The 20,000-nt window shown below is 45.0% G+C and overlaps 1 protein-coding gene and 1 long non-coding RNA gene across 2 annotated transcripts in view; one reads left to right on the forward strand and one right to left on the reverse strand.

Annotated features, from left to right (window-relative positions):
- Nucleotides 1-20,000, reverse strand: part of LOC134436604 (uncharacterized) — a 265,909-nt gene that overhangs the window by 98,697 nt on the left and 147,212 nt on the right. The gene's annotated exons all lie outside the window — the stretch shown is intronic.
- khdrbs3 (KH domain containing, RNA binding, signal transduction associated 3) overlaps nucleotides 14,768-20,000 on the forward strand; it is a 265,883-nt gene continuing 260,650 nt past the window's right edge. Inside the window, exon 1 of the mRNA XM_063185893.1 lies at nucleotides 14,768-14,918. Within this exon, the coding sequence (XP_063041963.1) occupies nucleotides 14,828-14,918 (91 nt within the window). The 5' untranslated portion in view covers nucleotides 14,768-14,827. The remainder of the gene's footprint in view (nucleotides 14,919-20,000) is intronic.

Below are 20,000 nucleotides of genomic sequence, written 5' to 3' on the forward strand. Positions count from 1 at the left end.
ATATTTTAAAATCTGTTCCTCTCCTCTCCTCAGATTAACCCGTTTAGACACGGCGTTATAAATTTGCTGTTACCAGAATAGCAATGCCCAAGTCATAGTGCATTAGGCCCTGTGTTGTCATAGTAGAGTAGTGCTATGGTAGTTAACTTTTCAAAGACTATTACAGCGTGCCACTGGAGGTACGGCATATGTAATTGTATATCTGTATTCTGTATGTTTTGTATAACTAGGTGTCTTTTGGTATATTCTATTTGCCTTCTTTTATTTATCATGCCATGTTTTTGGTCTCATGCTGAGTTGACCACGCCAGCCCCTACCTGACTCACCTCCTATACCAGGGTCAACCAGAGGGAGGCAGTAGAATCCCTTTAAAGCCCAGCGGTTATGGCCATCCTGTCGTCCTGTACACTGGGACTAGGAGAGAGAGAGAGAGAGAGAGAGAGAGAGCGAGAGAGAGAGAGAACTTTATATTTATTTCTGTCAGAACCATTTCAGTCAAGAAACACAAGAGAAGAATATAAATGAAATTTCTTTTATTGAAATTATGAATTACATTTGGCGGTAATAGCTCTGTTCGGAGGAACCCCCCTATTTCCATGAGCAGCATGGAAAAGCATTGAGTCAGGGGGCAGCAGCAGTTTAGGGAATTCTCACCCCAGCAGGACAGGGCGAGAGATAACCCCCCATGAACAGAGTCAAGCGACGTGACAGAGAACATGTCACATCATACACGATAAGGTGGAGCAGGGGAGGTGGTCGGTAGCAAAAACCGAGCAGCATACAGCTGAGAAGAAGTGGGTAGAATTTAAAAGGCGTGCCGAAGCTGTGTGGCCAATCACTGGGAAGAAAGATTATCAGCTGAGGGAATGCACCTGCATCAATTAGGAATGAATGAGATGAAGGGGAGGGCGGCGAGCTTCTTGACTACCATGGCCTGGCCAGAACTGACGTTAGTACTTTAATATCATTACAGCAGTGGTGGGGAACCTTTTTCATTTGAGGGGCCATTTCAAATTCCTAAAAGTCCTCAGAGGGCCGTACCATGAACACAAATCAGGATTTCCCCATGCAATTTAGGCCTATATTGAAGGTAGACACCTTTAAAACAGTCCCCATCTTCTCTCGGTCCCCTGAATATAACTATAATATCATTGGAAATGTTATTTCTAAGATTCCTTTACAAAATATGTCATATTTCATGTGAAGTTGCATAACATTATATGATATCGGGGGCCGGATAAAACGGCCTCAAGGGCCGCAAACGGCCCTCGAGACATAGGTTCCCCACCCCTGCATTACAGCATTGTCTACACATCATGCAATACAATACAAACAGCAAAACACACAAAAACACCAGCAACAATCACGCTCACCACACACTTCCATATTGCCCATACTGCATATACAGTACCTCCACCTTGCACAATGACCCCCTTTTTACCAGTCAGTCAGGCCAGTCAGTCAGTCAGACAGACAGACAGACAGACAGACAGACAGACAGACAGACAGACAGACAGACAGACAGACAGACAGACAGACAGACAGACAGAGATTTAGAGAGAGACAGAATGAGTGAGAAAGACAGACAGACAGAGTGAGAGAGAAAGATTTAGAGAGAGACAGAATGAGAGTGAGAAAGACAGACAGACAGAGTGAGACAGAGAAAGATTTAGAGAGAGACAGAGAATGAGGGTGAGAAAGACAGACAGAGTGAGACAGACTGTGTGAGAGAGAGAGAGGAAAAGAGACAGAGACAGTGAGGAGAGCGAAATCAGGGAGGTAGAATGAAAGGAGGAAGACAGAAAAGCCGTCTCGCCCGTACCGTGTGTGTCTCTGCAAGCCCTATGAGAACACCTGCTCCACAACCCTTAGCTGCAGCGCCAATCCCCTACGGTGTCAAATTTGCAATCTTCACACTTTTGCCTGTGAACCCCTCCCCACCTCCAATGACCGCTGCCACCGCTACTGCTGCTGCTGCTGCTGCTGCAACATACTAGACCAGTATTTCTCAACCTTTTTTTAGGCGAGGCACCCTTTCAATTCATGAAAAATTTCAAGGCACCCCAAACCAACAAGCCGTAACATGGCATTGCATCCGATAAGCTTACCACAAAAGCTTAGAAAAGTAATACATTTGGAGACGCCACACGATCTAACCCCAGCAGCTGACTGGGGCGACCTATATTTACTTTATTGTGCGTGAATGGCAGATGAAAGATTCCACTGACTAGCATTAACTTATCAATTTAGACAAATATGTATTATATTTCATTCATAATTTATTTATCAGCCACGTTTCCGCGGCACCCCTGTTGAGAAACACTGTACTAGACAGTATAAATTGCAGTGTTAATTCAACACATAGAGAGCACTCTGGGACCAAAGGCACCCTACAAAGTGTTAAATCAAATCTCTAAGTGTTGAATTGACACTGTATTTTGTGTGTGTGTGTGTGTGTGTGTGTGTGTGTGTGTGTGTGTGTGTGTGTGTGTGTGTGTGTGTGTGTGTGTGTGTGTGTGTGTGTGTGTGTGTGTGTGTGTGTGTGTGTGTGTGGTTATTGACTAGGCATTTGAGTTGCATTATTTATTGGGTCAGCGGTTAGTGCCCCGAACATTTGTGAAAATTTCAAGTGGGGGCCCCAAGTTGTAATAGGTTGGGAACCCCTACTCTAAAGAATGAGAAATACCCGTGATGGGGGTGTTAGGGACAAGGCCCTGCCAGGGGGGTGGGGGGGTGGAGCGAGGTAGTTTAGGGGTAGATTGTCTGGGGAGTGGTGTGTGTGTGGGGGGGATTGAGGGTGATAGTTTGGAGGTAGCGATGGTGGGTGTGTGGGGTTGGAAGCGGCCGATAGGGATGGTGGTGCAGGGAAGTGGAGGTGCGTAGTGTGGCACTAGAGGGTGTGTGTGTGAGGGGTGGAGGGTGGTGGTTTGCAGGCAGCGGTGATGTGTGTGTGTGCGTGTGCGTGTGCGTGTGCGTGTGCGTGCGTGTGTGTGTGCGTGTGTGTGTGTGTGCGTGTGTGCGTGAGTGTGTGTGTGTGTGCGTGTGCGTGCGTGTGTGTGTGTGTGTGAGAGAGAAGGGAGGGTAGTGGAGTGTTGGGTATGGCAAATAGACATGGTGTTGGAGTTAGTGCTGGAGGTAAGTGGTTCTGCACGGTAGAGGCGGGCAAACAGCATGGCGGTCTAAATTAAAAGTGTGTCGAGGGCACAACTCAAACCAATTAGCCCCCAGACACGTAATGGTGTAATGACCCTTGAGATCGTCCTCCGGTTCAGGCGCGGTTCAGTCAACCTCAGGAATTTCATTAGCTAGGACAGACATCTGATATTCAAGGTTAAGAGTGCTGTTTTTTTAAACCCCCCCCCCCCCCCCCCCTCCCTCACCATCTCACCCAAATGCCATTATTTTTACTCCCCCCCCATCCCTTGTCACCCCACCCAAATACCATTCTTTTTACCCCACCGTCAATCCACCCACATGCCAGCCCACCTCCATCTCTTCTCTTTTACATTGTACAGCCTGACAGAGGACTGATACTTTTAACAATGTGCGTGAGCGTGTGTGTGTGTGTGTGTGTGTGTGTGTGTGTGTGTGTGTGTGTGTGTGTGTGTGTGTGTGTGTGTGTGTGTGTGTGTGTGTGTGTGTGTGTGTGTGTGTGTGTGTGTGTGTGTGTGTGTGTGTGTGTGTGTGTGTGTGTGTGTGTGTGTGTTGTATTAAACATTCAGTGCAAGCTTTTTTTTAAAGGTGATTTATTTGTCCTGGTCTGTTCAGTTTGAAGAATTTACTTTGCAGTTAAATTAGTGAAGGCTATTTTTGTCATTCGCACTGAATCAAAGTCTGGAAAGGAAAGTAAGCAGTGAAAAGCGTATCCAAGGGCACCTGCTATGTGTACAAGGTAATTATAATGGAAGAGGGTTAAAGCCAAGCCGTGAATACACTCAGTCAGTCAATGTAACTTAGCTAATGTCACATCGTGTTCTGTCCTTGAACTATGCGCACGCACACACGTACGCACGCACGCACGCACGCACGCACGCACGCACGCACGCACGGTCAGCGAAAGTGAGACAGAGAGATAATAAAACCTAACCTCTTTATTTTCGAATTATTTAGCCTACATTCTAAATCTGTGCATAAGTACAAATAAATAAGATAAAATGATACAATTAAATATGTTTTTTTTTCCCCCCAGAAAATTGACATGCTGTAACTAACAGGTCACAGATTCAAGTAAGTCTGCGCTCCTCCTGTCTCTTTTTCTCGTGAAGGGCCCTGAGGTAACATTCTGAGCTTCTCTTTATTACTAGTCAGACTTTCCTCATGGCAATAGCAGTGCTCTCTCTCTCTCTCTCTCTCTCTCTCTCTCTCTCTCTCTCTCTCACACACACACACACACACACGCACACGCACACGCACACACACACACACACACACACACACACACACACACACACACACACACACACACACACACACACACACACACACACACACACACACACACACACACACACTGTGCTCTGTGTCTGTGTGTGAGAGTGGTTTATCGGATGAGCATGAGGTACTCTTCAAAGACTGACCAGAGGATTAAACAATAATATCACTGTGCGTACCATAGAGCACATGTGGTCCGTGTTAAAAGCAACCACCAGACTGACTGTGTGGTGTGGTGCTCTCTTCCTTTATCAACAACATCTCCGTTCTTGTAACAATGCATTGTATTACTGACATGACACCCGGCCGGGTGGCTCCGTGGCTGGGGGGCTGGGTGGGTGGCGGGCGGTGGATGAGGAGGGAGAGATCAGTGTGTGGGAGTGTAAGTGCACTGACAGGATACCAGCAAGGATGGATTACTGCACGCGCCTACCGGGCCCAGGCCCAAGGGCCCACGAGCCAAGGGGGGCCTCTGAACGCCAAGCATCCACACTGCAAAAAAAACCCACTTCATTATTGGTCTATATTTGTGTTCTCATAATGTATTAAAATTGCACTTTTAACTATTGTATTTTCACATTTTCTCAGTGGACAACATCATTACTGACCCCACCAAAATGTTTTGGAACATTGTGAAGCCATAGAGGGGGTTGGGGGGTTGGGGGGACTTTCTTGTTGACTGGCCCAGGGGCCTAGGAAGTCCTAATCTGCCCCTGCATACGCGGCTTTGTTTGCAAGGGAGGAAGATCATGAGGCATAGCAGATGGCTAGCATATCTCTGAATAAAGTCGGTCAGTCATCTGAAAGGGAGATTAGGAGACATTTAAGCCCATATTTTAATGGTCCTGGCAAGGGATTAAATCTGTAAGCTGTTTTATAACACACATTTTCTTTCTGCATTTTTTTTCCCTTCCTTCCTTCGTTTTTTTTTTTCAACCAAAGAGATAAAGGTCATGGAACGATGTGTTTACAGGCTTAAATATTACATGCACACAGTTTACATGCAGGTCAGACTGGCTATCCCGAGGGTCTGACTTGTTCTTTACGTTGCTAACCTATAGCTGTACCTGTCAGATGGGTTCAGTCAACATAGATGTGTTATCCCTTTATACATTTTATATATTTTCTAACTTAATAAACACAGTTTATATGCAGGTCAGTGAGACTGGCTATCCAGAGGGTCAGACCTCTTCTTATCATTTGTATAGCTGTACGTACCTGTGCGATGGGTTTAATCAACATTGATGTTTTATCCATATACGTATGCTTTATGCTTAATTAACACCATTTCGTTTGATATGTTTTTTATTATTATGTATCTTCAAAGATATGTACAATACAAGAAAATATTGAAGCACCTAACCCTAATGTTGACACTCACACAATCAGCCTACACCGGACCCCCAACCAACCAACCAACTCATTCTGAATCTCCAAATATATTCAAAACCCATGCACCACTTCATACTACGTCTATTCATTTGCTAATGACAAAAAGAGTAAACTTTGCTTGCACGACTAATCTCTTCTCACAGTGGCGATACCTTACTATAACTTTCTGCCTTTGTCATGTTCTTTTTCAGCATTCAGCCAGCCGTTTTGTGCAGAGGGGATTGCGATGTAGTGAAGCGGCTGATGCCTATAAATAAACATATTATCAATTGCCTGGAGCGTCCAATCCAGAGCACAGAGAGAAGGCATAGACGTTAATAGCTCACCCTGCCCCTCGCTTTCTCTCTTTTTCTTCCATACTCTCCTCTCTCTCCATCCCCCCCCCTCTCTCTATATCTCTCTCTGTCCCTCTCTCTCTCTCTCNCCATCCCCTCTCTCTCTCTCTCTCTCTCTCTCTCTCTCTCTCTATCTCTCTCTGTCCCTCTCTCTCTCTCTCTTTCCATCTCACTCTTTCCATCTCAGTCTTTCGCAAAAGTTCGTGGAGGACGAGCAGTGGGAAAAACATTGATGAATAAATACACATGAGACTGTCTTCTTGTTGTTTGGTTGCTTTGGGTCACTTTACTCTGCACTGACTCTGGAAGAAGGCGTTGGGGTGGTCGGGGTCTGGAGGCATCGATGCCTTGATACCCATCCTTTCGGTATACTATACTATGGCCTTAATTATGTAATCAGCAGTCGTTAGGCTTGTCCTCCTCCTCCCACCATCCGCATGCACGACACCTTTTGTCTCGCTCTCGCTCCCTCTAGTCTCCGCAGACAATCATGACAAATGGGGAAACTTATCTTCAACCTCAGTTTATGTTAGCCGACAAAGCGGTGGTGCGCGGCGGTGCGCCTCCTCAACGAAAGCTTTGACTTTTTGTACAACTTTTTGTACTTTGAACTAGTTAAAAACTGTGTTGAGAGAGAAAACGGAGACACCATCCATTTGCTGGCTGGCTTCCACCGTGGCTAAATTCAAAGATCATTATAAAAAAGTTTGGTGCTGGAGCAGCAAATCGAAATGTCTTTTTTTTTTTTTTCTTTACTAAACTGGGTCTGCCTGGTATGAGCCAGTTCCACACGCACGCTATCATGGTCTTCTCCCAGACTCACTCACACTATTTAGGCCTTGTTTTCCCACAGGATGATGAAAAGGGTTGTTCCTGATTTCTATGTGGGAGTGTGGGTGCGCACATTTATGGAAATGTACGCCTGAGCGTTCCAAGCACTCGGTGGCTGGGAAGTTACCAAATGTGATTTATCAAGACTGAGGGCGGTGAAATTTCTCAATTTCCTGAACACCAGCAGAGACAAATGTGATATTTTTTGTTGGTGCTTAGGGGCATTTTGCCGGTGTTTAGGGGCAACAACTAGATTGCAACAAAATGAATCCCTCACCTTGTTACTGTTCAAGCTCTTAGAGGAGCACAACACAAAGAATGGCATGACAATGTGGAAACCTCTCTAGTGGGGTTTCCCCCTATTTGGTCCCATTGTAGAATTGTGGCAGACCATTTTCCATCTGCACAGCAGTGTCGTTTTGCCATAACCTCTTTGAGCAGATGGCCTCACTGTCCTTAAGTAGCAGATCATTACAACTCACATTGGTGACAATTAGGTTTTAACAGAAGCTATGCATAAAAAAACATCTATTCGCACGACCAAACAATATTTTTAGTGTGTTTTTTAGTTAGTTTTTATGTGTTAAATCATCATATAATCATATAGGCCTACGTTTTTATTAACACATGTATGGCTTTTAACCCCTGTGATGCAGTGCATTTCTGTAGTCCAGTTGTGGTATGTGTACCACGAGGGGTACGCGAGCACACTGCAGGGGGTACCTGGAAAAAAAGGTATTGAGCATAGTGACATTGAGAAAGAGGGTTAGATAGGGAGGGAGTAGGCCTACTGATGGTATGGCAAAAAGTTTTAGGTGGTATGCAAGACAAATACACGATGCTCTGGTCTACTGACTCTGCTCCTCAACAGTGCTGTGTCACTCGTGGCATCCATTCAGTGGCGTGAACAGACATTTTGGGGCACAGGTGCTGAAGGGGTGGGCGGGATGTGGAACTTCCAACTACCTTACTAGGCTATAGAGGCTATATTTCTGCCATTAAGACTCAGAGAGAGGAATTCGTATTTAACGATTTAATGTTAACGTAATTGACAATGGAATTGGCATAAGTAGACAGTGTTTGGCGTAGGTCCAATCATCAGCCCGGGTCTTGCGCTGGCGGATCCAGTAGAGCCTGCTGTAGCCGTGCAGCAGGAACTGGACCTTTAACCCCCCAGACAGGAAGACTGGACCCAACTGGTGGCGGTGGGGATGGAGGAGGAGATTTCGTACCGGCCATGCCTGAAGCCAGCAAGAAAGGAGAGTTAGACACGTCGCTATAAAGGAAATGGCAGCCGCTGATTGGCTCTGCGAAATGCACAGGTGCTCTGAGTCTTCCTGGCAGAACTAACGCAGGCTACATTACACTGGCACATTTGGTCTCATGCTTTTGATCGTGAAGCACTTTTAGATTATCATAGCAACATGGATCGCTGTACATTGAGACTAAAAGTGTTTGAAAAATAACTTTCAAAATGGGCATTTTTTTGTCCAGTAGGGCAAAGGGGCAGGTGCTTGAGCGTCACCTCATCCTTATCTGTGCACACCTATGCATCAACGGTAGACACCCACACACATGGCATTTGCCTGAAATAATATAAAGAATAACAACAGGGATAATCATGGGAAATTTCTTTCAAATCAATCCTATTTGAGGGGCCATTTGTGAGCCGAAAGAGCTGCCTCCTTACTGTAAGCAGAGCCAAAACAAATTTCCCCTCACTACCCCTAAAAAAATGTTGAGTGATCTTTTAAGACAGACAAAGACAGCAAGCAGCAGATATTCTCTGCCATTTCAAAGCCGGTGTACAGCAGATCCCCAAGCGATATCCATTGTCACTTTTTTGCAGGTGCACAGGAGCTGGCACAAGCCTATAATCTGGATGCAGGGGCGGGTCTAGCCGTTTTGGGGCCCTAGGCGAAATATCAACATGGGGTTTTGAGTCATATATCTTCGATTACTTTGCATAAGTGACAAAGCCTACTTTTTTGTGTTTACTGCAACTGGTGTGACAGTTGGGGCCCCTATGGTGGACAGATTTGGTTGGGGCCCTAGGCAATTGCCTAGCTTTGCCTAATGGAAAGTCCACCTCTGTGTGGATGACACAGTATGGGCTAAATGTTCATCACTGGTCTTGGACTTTGGGCCTTGTACACACACACACACACACACACACACACACACACACACACACACACACACACACACACACACACACACACACACACACACACACACACACACACACACACACACACATACACACACAAAACCCTATCCAAAAAAAGGGAACACCTGAGCTTAGGATACGTCTTTGCCTGGTTATCACCTGACCTAATCACACGTGTCTTTCAGATTGGAACGATTGTGCAAAGCAGCATGGGATCTCCCAAGCTAGATAAGTCTTCAGTGTTGATTCACTTTCACTTTCAGTTGAGTGACTTTCAAACTTTTAGAGAGGAGGTCCAACTAAAATGGTGTTGAATTTAAAGGTGCCCTATTATGCTATTTAGAATAACTTTCATTGTTAATATTTTGCTTTACTGTGGTTAGTGGAGTTAATTTTGAATGATCACTTGTTTTCATGTCCATTATTTTTTATCATTGTGTACATGCACCCTACGCCGCCTGTTTGAAACGCGTGGAAGTGCAGAATGTTAGACCCTTCAACATTCTGAAATCTCGACGCAGCATGGAGCGTTTCATCAAGCATTCTATTACTAATATTACGTCAGCAGCACAGCTGTTTTTGACCTGGAATCCAACCCTGTAGCCTATGTCTAAAGTTGACAGCCAAATAGTTCACCCAATGTCCACAATTAATCTGAAAAGGACGCATCATAAGTCCCACGTTGTTATTTGTGTTATTCTGTGTCATTTGCTGAAACCCAGTCCCTATCCAATGCGAGTCTTCCGTGCATGGGCTTCAGTTTGATTTCAAAATCGCTTGGGACAATTAGGCTGCCATTAATCTGAGAAAGGGTTGAAAGTGCTGGGTACTGCTTCCGATTTGAGATTTCATGAAATAATACATAATATGATGCGTAATAACGCGATTGTGACCATATTTAAAAAAAAAAAATAATAATAATAATAATAATAATAATAATAATAATAATAGCCATCTGCGCTGTCTTGTTTATTTCTGATATCCTGCGCTGAAGAATCTTTATCTCAAACATTATTAACGCAACAGTAGGGGCCTGATTGGTTAACCCGCTGTCTAGCCTTGCATACTGTAGCCCTAAAGCTGAAGTTATCAGCCAAGTTTACTGCTCGCAAACAGACAAGTGTCGCGCTGGTCAAGGTGGGAGAAGTCTAGATCTGCTGTTGACAGGTGGAAATTTGAAGACAAAGAATGTTCTGGGATTGAAATCAGATCACATTCCCTTGTTAATGACAAGTTAACCTTCACAAAATAGGCTATCCAATAAGCTAATCATCTGCAATTGCTGTACACAGTTCAAAGGATAGGCCTATTTATTCAGCGAAGTTGTGGACATTTTCTTCGCTCCCGCGGCAGCCCCCATCTGGCTGTCAAAGACGCAGTCCGAAATTGAAAGAGTGCGCCCAGTAAGACAAGGGCACGACTTGTCGGACTCAAACCTATCAATTCAACGTCTGTCAGTGATATCGTGACACCCTATTTGTGATATGAACTCCGTGTTCAAATTCGTCCTGTGGTCTATTTGCAAGCCATACTGAATAGGCTACTGAGCGCACGCGTTGTTGGCTTTTTAAATGAGTTCCTGTTTGCTCGTTGTCTGTAGGCCTAATGCACAATGGTGATAGGCTATGCTTCATAAAATACATTTCAAGGTATTTTCAGGTGCATGGTTTCATTTTAGTAATTGCATTTCTATTTAGTCCCCGGCAGAAATGATCCGCCCACTGGATTGGAAGCGCAATGGGCAGTCCTCGATGGATTGGTTTCATACTGGGTCTTATAATAACGCCTAGGCCTAGTCTCGGTTTCGTGGTTTTTTTGTTCGCATTTATCGACAGGACAGGATTTTTTTTATATAACAATAGGCCCTATCCGTTTCAGTTTCATTATTTTTGGCATGCCGCCCGACGACTCGACCAGTTTTAAACGACGTCAAGCCAATATCCACGTTGCTCTTGCAGATATGATGAACAAAACTGCGTTGCATTTTAATTACTAAATTGCAGCCTACGCATAGCCTATACTAACTGGCTAATCCTTGCCAACATTGCTGATGCAAACGGCTGCTGGTCATGTCGTGATACCTATTTGGATAACATCAGCGCACGTCTTCTAATTAATGTTATGCTTCAAGCGGCAATACAAGTGTAGGGTTTTCACATCTTACCAAACAAAAGTTAGTCTTGCCAACAGCATATGCAAAACGGCCCTGAAGCGAATAGAGAGAGAAAGGAGAGATTCGAGTCTTTCACCCACTTGGAAGTGTTTTGGATTCTCAGTGCGGAACTGCGTTAACGCGTTCTGCCTGTTTTCGACCTTCCTCATTCAACTGTTTCTGACCCGTTAGCCATATGCCTACCAACCCGATATTATATCAATGTAAAATGCAGCTTTAATATCACAATGAAACAAAAATATATAACTTGGGCCACAGGTGAGTGTAGCCTCCAGTCTAGACCGATGCTGTAGCCTATTGACGGAGCCGATTTATGAATTGAAAAAAAAACATGCGTAATGGAATAAACTTGTGGATGGCGAAATCCTATCCTTGTAGGCTACACTATTCTTGTACAATATTTTGTACACTGAGTGGTGTATTCACAAATAGGATACATCTCATCACGATACTGTCAAATTCAGATAGGCCTAGGCTATGTGGCTGCGATGAACAAATGCGCATTAGGTCTACTGTCTCTGCAATTAATAAATGGTCTGTGACATCGTCAACACTCCATCCCATAAGCAGCAATGTTAGGTACAGCATGACGTAGACCCGTACCGGAAACAAAAGCTATAGAATGTTGAAAACCCAACCACGCGTTCTCTGACAGTTGAGAAATAGCGTTCCTGCGGCAGAGAAATTCTCCCCCAAGAGGCCAATTTGTGAAATGCAGCTTTCACCAAGCTTTTACATACAACAGATGCTGTGTAACCCAATAAATGGGTAGTGGACATGAAAAAGCATAATAGGACCCCTTTAAGTTCAAAGATCCATGCACAGCTTCTAGGTGCTGGTAAACGCAGGAGTATGTAATAAAAAAGTTTACAGCACACTTGTTTGACTTTATGCTCTTTTATTCAGAGCGTTGAATTGGTGTTGAATTTAACGTATTGAAGATGCAGGCCCTACTCTAAGTTTTGGAATAACGCTGCAGTATTCAGGCATACAAGCGTGCCATTTACGGCAGTGGTAAGCTTTATTTAACTAATGGTTAGAACTGACCCTGTTTGACCTTAAAGGGACACTGTGTGAGATTTTTAGTTGTTTATTTCCAGAATTCATGCTGCCCATCCACTAATGTTACCTTTTTCATGAATACTTACCACCACCATCAAATTCTAAGTATTCACTATGACTGGAAAAGTTGCACTTTTCATACATGAAAAGGGGGATCTTCACCATGGTCCACCATTTTGAATTTCCAAGCATAGCCATTTTTAGCTGCAAAATGACTGTACTTGGACCACACTAGAACATATTTGTTTATTACTTTGTAAATGTTCATGTAAAGATCAAATTTGGCAATAGGCAGTCCAGTTTCAATGAGCAGCATAGTTGCAGTACCTTTTTGACCATTTCCTGCACAGTGTACCTTTAAGATGATGGCACATCGAGCCTCCTGCTCTTTGCAGTTAGAAGCCAGTGTCTCTTAAAGGGAATCACCATAGACTAATTCATATTCTGAGTTCAATAGATCTGTCCATACCCCCCATTTACTGGCTTTTATACACATTTACTATGCCTTCTTGACATCTTAATTGAAAAGCTGCAAGTTATTGGTTGTTGCGGCACCTGTCTAAAGCACATTGGATTGTCATGTGTGAAATGCACCATAGAAGTAGAAAGCCTTTTTCCAGCCTTTCTTTGTAAGTCTGCACGGCTGCATATTACTGTACTATAAAAGTTACAACTGGTGACTTATTGGTTTTGCTGCCTTCTCACAGCTGCTTTTTTTAGGCAGTCTGCCAGTCTTTTAAAATTCATCACTTTTTCCCCATTCAGGGACATGACCTTAAGAAATATGATTGGGTTTCTTCCAAATTATTGACCAGTTGTCTAATGATGTGGGAACCTGTGAGGGAATGGATGAAAACAATCAATTTCATTTTGAGGTTGCTCAGTATGCATACATAAGATGGCCTACAAACAAAGCATCTTTGTTCTGCATGACTTATGTGTAGTTTATGGGTTGTAGTTCATGGCAATGACATAATGCATGCCTCTGCTGTGAACTTACAGTAGCCAGAGGCGCATCTTGCCACCAGGCAAGGCAGGCAGCCGCTTAGGGCCCCCAAGAACCCAGATAGTGGATAACAGCCCACACTTTTCCACAGTAGTGGCGATTTTGGTTCAAATGTTCATTATTTTGCATTTTCGCTTGGGGCCCCACCTGACCCAAGAATCGCCTCTGACAGTAGCCTATGTAGGCTATAGTTTTAAAAACCCCAACAAAGAATGTGTGTGCAAAATGTAAACTAATTGTTTCGACGCCTTTGCATGTGGTTGACATGTAGCCTAATCCTCGACATGCTGGTTGGAGCCACATCTCGCTGCAGAGGCACATTCTAAACATCCAGAGCGCACGCACGCTCCCCCATGGCTGCGCATCTAGCCTACTTATGGCCGTACATTCATGCTTGATACCTCGTCTTATTTTGACAATATGAGCCCCGGGGCGCTTTGGCAAGATCTTTTGACTTTACACATTTGTCACCCGAAGGTTAAATAAAATAAAGCACATTAATTCCAAGCACACGATCTTAACACATGAATTCCTTGAGGGGTGAGGTAGACAGCCAATGAATGCAGATTCATAAAGCTGTGAACTAACGTGCTAAATAGCTTGAAATTCCTTTGACCTGAACCCTGTGACTACATCACAATTGCATTCTTATTCTATTTCCATACCCGCCCTCAAGCAACGTACGAGGCTCCAGCTCGTCTGCTCTATTCAAATTATTTGTATTAGTCCAGCGTGATATTTTCATGCAAAAGGGAAACATTTCTCGCCCCAATTATTTCCCCAGATTCACATCAGTTCATGTAGAGTTAAAAGTCACTGAAGCTACTCCATTCTTTTGTTTTGTTTTGTTGTTGCTTTTTTGCCCGCGTCACTTTGCCCCAACAACACGTCACGCTGCATGCAAACGTTTTGTTTGTGAATGTCACAAACTCGCTGTGTCTATTTAGTTACAGCACCCTGGACAACTGTATTTACGCCTAAACCCACCAGGCACTGGACCCGCCCCTTCCTTGATTGACGCTTAAATTGCTGGCATATCATAGTGCAATTTTTAACCACGACCAATCGGAGGACCTGGGACGTACCGTCGTTGCCAGTGGATACAACGGGGAGCTTCAAAGCGCTTGTTTACAGAGCCGCGAGAGATTCTGTGCAGAGGGGTGTGCTCGTGAAGGACTGCGCGGAAGCATCTCGGATGGGATAACGGAATTCCACTGAAGCAAGTGCACGCACGTTTTAAATGGCAGACGCAGCATAAGTAACTAGATCAAGTGTAATGTTTTAACACACGTTACGAGAAGCGCCACTTTCTTTTTTATCATTTTGGTGACACTGGTCGCTGCTCGTTCTGGTGGTGCAGGCTGAGAGCGCGGGATATCTTTATCCGACAACATCTTGTTTGCCTGGACCGTGAGGTGCCGGACAAAATGGATAACGAAAAGTACCTCCCGGAGCTCTTGGCAGAGAAGGACTCTCTCGACCCCGCATTTCAGCATGCTGTAAGACTTCTGGACCAAGGTACGTCACCCCATTTAAGTCTCTTCTGGTCGACACATCGCCCCACCATACACGCGCCGAAGCGCCACTTCTGCTGATAACAGAACAGGTGTGCGGACTTCATATAAGGAAACAGTCGGACAGAATATTCTGCGCATGGGACTTAAGTAATTGTTAGGATCTACACTGGTTAGGTGTTGTTGTGTCCTCTAATGGCAATTACATTCATTACTAGGACAACTTACCGCCATGCACATAACTTGGAAATGCTGTCTCGTGCAACACTGTCATAGATGTGCAGCGAAATAAAAACAGTGTGCTTTATGGCGAATAGTAGTGTATCCAGAACCACAGTAGATCACCAGATGACTATTCGGGATTTTACCCATTCGTTTGTTTTTGTATGTTATAATATTTCTTCATTCATGCACTTCGCGATTTTGGTCATTCCTTCTTCTTAATAACCAATTACTAACTTGTGGACATGGCAGCTATCCTTACACGGTGCGTTCAGGGCACATCAAATCTGTGCGTAAAATTGTTTTGCATAATTACCCATGGCGAGTAGCCCACGGTACGTCCTCCAGGTGAGGTAGCTATGCACCCTCCTACCGCAACACCTCATCCAGGCAGCTGCGAATTGTAATGTTTAGTACCGTAGGGGGAATCATCACGGACACAGTCCAAGGAGCCGGCTTTGGTTTCACGCCTTGAAGAAGTTGCGCTGATCCTAATGCAGTTTGAAAGAAGACAGCGGCATTGTCCACGGTGATTTGAGGAGGCGTTAATTAATCCAAGGCAAGAGCCGAGGCACAGTGCTACTCTCAGGGCTTTGAAGCTGTCTGACTTTGCCAAATGCCGCCCGACGCATCCGCTATTTCTCCTCTCTTCGGGGAGAGAGAGTGAGTAGGCTATACTTCAGAAAAGCCGACCCTTTGAGTTGCAGTCCCTCTTCGGGTGGTGGCGGGTCGGAAAAAATTGTCGCCCTGGATTAGTAAACGTATCACAATTGGCAGACCGTTTCATCTGGCCACGTTTGAAATTAAGACTTTTGACATGCTCACAGGCTTAAGCATTTATAAATAGCCCTGGCCGCGGCAACGAGTTTTTCGGATGCACACTGCACCTCGCAAGAATGTTGAGAAAGATGCGCATCATCTCATTCATCAAATGGCTCATTCATTCTGCAAAATGTTTTGCTGTGGCCTAATTGCACATATGGTCAGATTACTACTACCAGCCAGACATGCACGGCCTGGCAATTCACGTCTTGTTTCAAGTGTGGCATTAGTGCCTGTCAAGTGCGATTTTTTTCGTGAAATGATTTTCCACAACACTTGTATGTTTTTTTGAAGCAACAGCTGCAAACAGCAAACAACAGCTAAATAATGCATGGCGCCCTGTGTGAATGTGGAATACATTTTTACTTTGAATCAATGAAGCACAAACAAAAGCAAATTCTCCCAGACATGTTTTCCTGGAGCGAGTTGTAGGGAGGTGAGGCCTTAACTTGAAAGGATCACACACACACACACAGACACATGCACGCACGCGCACGCACGCACGCACGCACGCATGCACACACACACACACACACACACACACACACACACACACACACACACACACACACACACACACACACACACACACACACACACACACACACACACTCACACACGCACACACTTCCAACAGCTCACACGGCCCATCAGTCAGTGACATGATGGCTCAGTCTCAAGTTCAGTGTACCCCCTTGAGCAGGTTTTAACAAGATGACAGCGACCCACACACACACACACACACACACACACACACACACACACACACACACACACACACACACACACACACACACACACACACACACACACACACACACACACACACACACACACACACACACACACACACACTACTCCCTCCTTTCCAAAGAGTCAGACTTTCCCATTTGAGTGATTCAAGTACCATTTTGCCTTTTGAAGAGACACAGACCTGACTCAGATTTTCTTTTTTTTGTCAGCATTTGTTGTGTGATGACGGAAAAAACCCCATTTGTGGCATTTGGGAGAAAAGCAAGTGCGTGTTGACATAGGGCATAAGACGAGTATTTGTTGCGTGATGTTGGGAAAAGGGCAGAACTGATGGCATTTGTGAGCAAAGCCAGTGTGCCAGTTAGTGAGAGTGAAGAAGCAGAAGAAGAAGTAGAAGAAGAAGAAGAAGAAGAAAAAGAAGAAAGCAAGCTTTTTTTTCAAGTTTCCTTTAGTTTTAGTTATGGCTTTTAGGACAATGCACATTAATCAATGCATGTTAATCATTTTGACAGAACAGCCCAACAGAAAGTCTCATAGCATTTATAGCAAAGGCTAATTTATGATGCCCGTCACTAACATGGTATTATTTTTTGGCAGTGTATTGCCAGAACAGGCAAGGCCATCAGAGGGGCCTAGTTATAACACCAGGAGGGTAACAGCAAATTGTGGGCCCTAGGTACAATCAACTCCAATGGACCCCCCCCCCCAACACCACCACCATCCCCACCCCCATTTATCTACGTCAGGGGTATTCAATTAAATATCAACTAGGGCCAGTTTTTCAAATTCCTCCATGTAAAGGGTCCGAACTATACGTATGTATTATAGTTGCCGACTGTCAATGAAAAAAAATATGGCAGACTTCATTGAAGTGGGGGGTCTGGGGGTCCTCCCGCAGAAGTTTTGCATTTCTTGGACGTAATTTCCTCCGTTTTAACATCCCGTGTCCCGTTAGCTCGATACAGAACCCATACTTTTATCTCTAAATTCCAAAAGACTATTCTGTATTCCAAGGGGCTTGTGGGGGGCCAGAGGCTTGCCGTACAAGGGCCGCATCTAGCCCCAGGGCCGCCATTTGAATAGTCCTGCTGTGCGACGCCCGCTTGTGGCACCAAGCATAGTAACTCCGTGTGGATCCCCGAGTCCACTCCGCTCCTCTCCCGGTGTCGGACTGGTAGTCTCAGTGGCATCTCTCCCTCTTCTCTCCTCTCCTCTCCTCTGCTTTCCATTGTCAGGGGAATTGGCCTGGCACATTATGCGGCCGAGCTGCCGAGATGAAGGATGAGATTGCTGCCGTTGTTAGCAGAGATTTGTGTCAAGGCATGAAAGCATTGATTCAGGGGACAGTGGCTGCGGCGGCCGTGGTGGTGGAGGTTGGGTGGGATGGAAGGTGTGTGTGTGTGTGTGTGTGTGTGTGTGTGTGTGTGTGTGTGTGTGTGTGTGTGTGTGTGTGTGTGTGTGTGAGGGTGGGCGTGAGAGAAGATGGAAGTGTGTGTGTGTGTGTGTGTGTGTGTGTGTGTGTGTGTGTGTGTGTGTGTGTGTGTGTGTGTGTGTGTGTGTGTGTGTGTGTGTGTGTGAAAAGATGGCCATTAGGAATGGACCTCTGCCAGTGTTTCTCCGCCCAGAAAAGGGGGAATCGCTGTCGTTTTTAGAGACGAGATAAGGCAGTGTGTTACTCAGCACTTTTACTGCACACACACACACACACACACACGCACACACACACGCACACACCTCTCTTTCCCCTTTACACACACACACACACACACACACACACACACACACACACACACACACACACACACACACACACACACACACACACACACACACACACACACACACACACACACACACCTCTTTCCCCCCTTATCAGTTGGGCTCTGTCTCCAAAAAAGGGGTTTACCTTTTCAGAAAAGTGTGCTCAAGGGAGTTGAAATTTGTCAGAGTAAGGGAACTGATCAAACAGAGCAAAAAAAAGAGAGAAAGAAAGTAGAGCGAAAAAAAGAAAAGAAAAGAGCCGAAAGAATGGGGTGAGAAAAAGAGACTTGTAGCAGTCTTCCTTTGTGTCTTCTCCCGCTTCTCTCCTCTCAGATGTAACACCAAGGTCATATCAGAAGATGGTAAGGGATTATTACACGACGTCGGGTAGATCCCAACAGAATAAATGTCTTGATGGTTTTACATTGCATTACATTTAGCAGACGCTGAAGCAGAAGCAGACCAAAGCAACTTACAAGGACTTTTAAAATCCCTTTATTGAGCCATTGCATGGTCTATACGTCCACAAAAACGGCCAACTATCCCTCCCCCAAACCCCCACCCACCCACCCTAACACATTAAAATCACTTAAAACTTACACACGACAAGCGACTTACAAGGAGGATTGATGGTTGATGATGACGGTCACTGAGTGAGCACCATCATCACACCATGCTGCAAGTGCTGTACTTGGACAGGCCTGAGAATCCGTTGTAGAGGCAAACGTAGCGGATGCTAACTAGCGGAGCTCGGGCGGTAGCACGTTTGTAAATCTACCTCCCGAAGCCTTGTATGGTACAGATGCAGTTAGCTCTCAGCTATCTATCGGCCTAGACCTTTAGCTCAGTGGTATTGTGTTGTGCTGTCTCCAAGGTAGAACAGGAGCACCAGTACACAATATCACTGAGGTAGCCCCTTAATGCGCGCCGTACCTCCTGAGGCACGCTGTAATAGTCATTGAAATGTAGCTACCATAGCACTACAATACTATGACACAACACAGGTCCTTTAGTAATGCACCACGACTTGGTCATTACCATACTGGTAACAACAAATGTATAAAGCCGCGTCTTAAGGGGTTAAAGACCTAGGGCCGATAGCTGCAGAACAGGAGCGTGAATGGGAAGGTTGTGAGTTCGAGACGGACTGTGAAGGATGACCTTGGTTACACTAAGAACGTCTTATAAAAACTTGCCCAAACCGGTCAATAGGCTTCTTTTGGTAACATTTCTTTTTTTAAAAGATTTTTGTTGGTCTTTTTCGACTTTATTTGACAGGACAGTGTGAGAGGTGGACAGGAAGCAAATGCGGAGAGAGGCGTGGAGGGGTCGGCAAAGGACCCGGGCCGGGAATTGAACCCGGGTCAGCCGCATGGTAGACGAGTGCCCTACCGGTTGGCGATGGCAGGGCCGGAAATAGTTCTTCCTTGAATAAGACTTTGTGATACAGACAGATATCTATATGGATCTATATACATGGATATGACTGCCTATTTTGTGAATATGGCAGATTTTGTTATCGAGTTAA

The sequence above is a fragment of the Engraulis encrasicolus genome, chromosome 20 (assembly GCF_034702125.1).
Source record: "Engraulis encrasicolus isolate BLACKSEA-1 chromosome 20, IST_EnEncr_1.0, whole genome shotgun sequence".
Classification (NCBI taxonomy): Eukaryota; Metazoa; Chordata; class Actinopteri; order Clupeiformes; family Engraulidae; genus Engraulis; species Engraulis encrasicolus.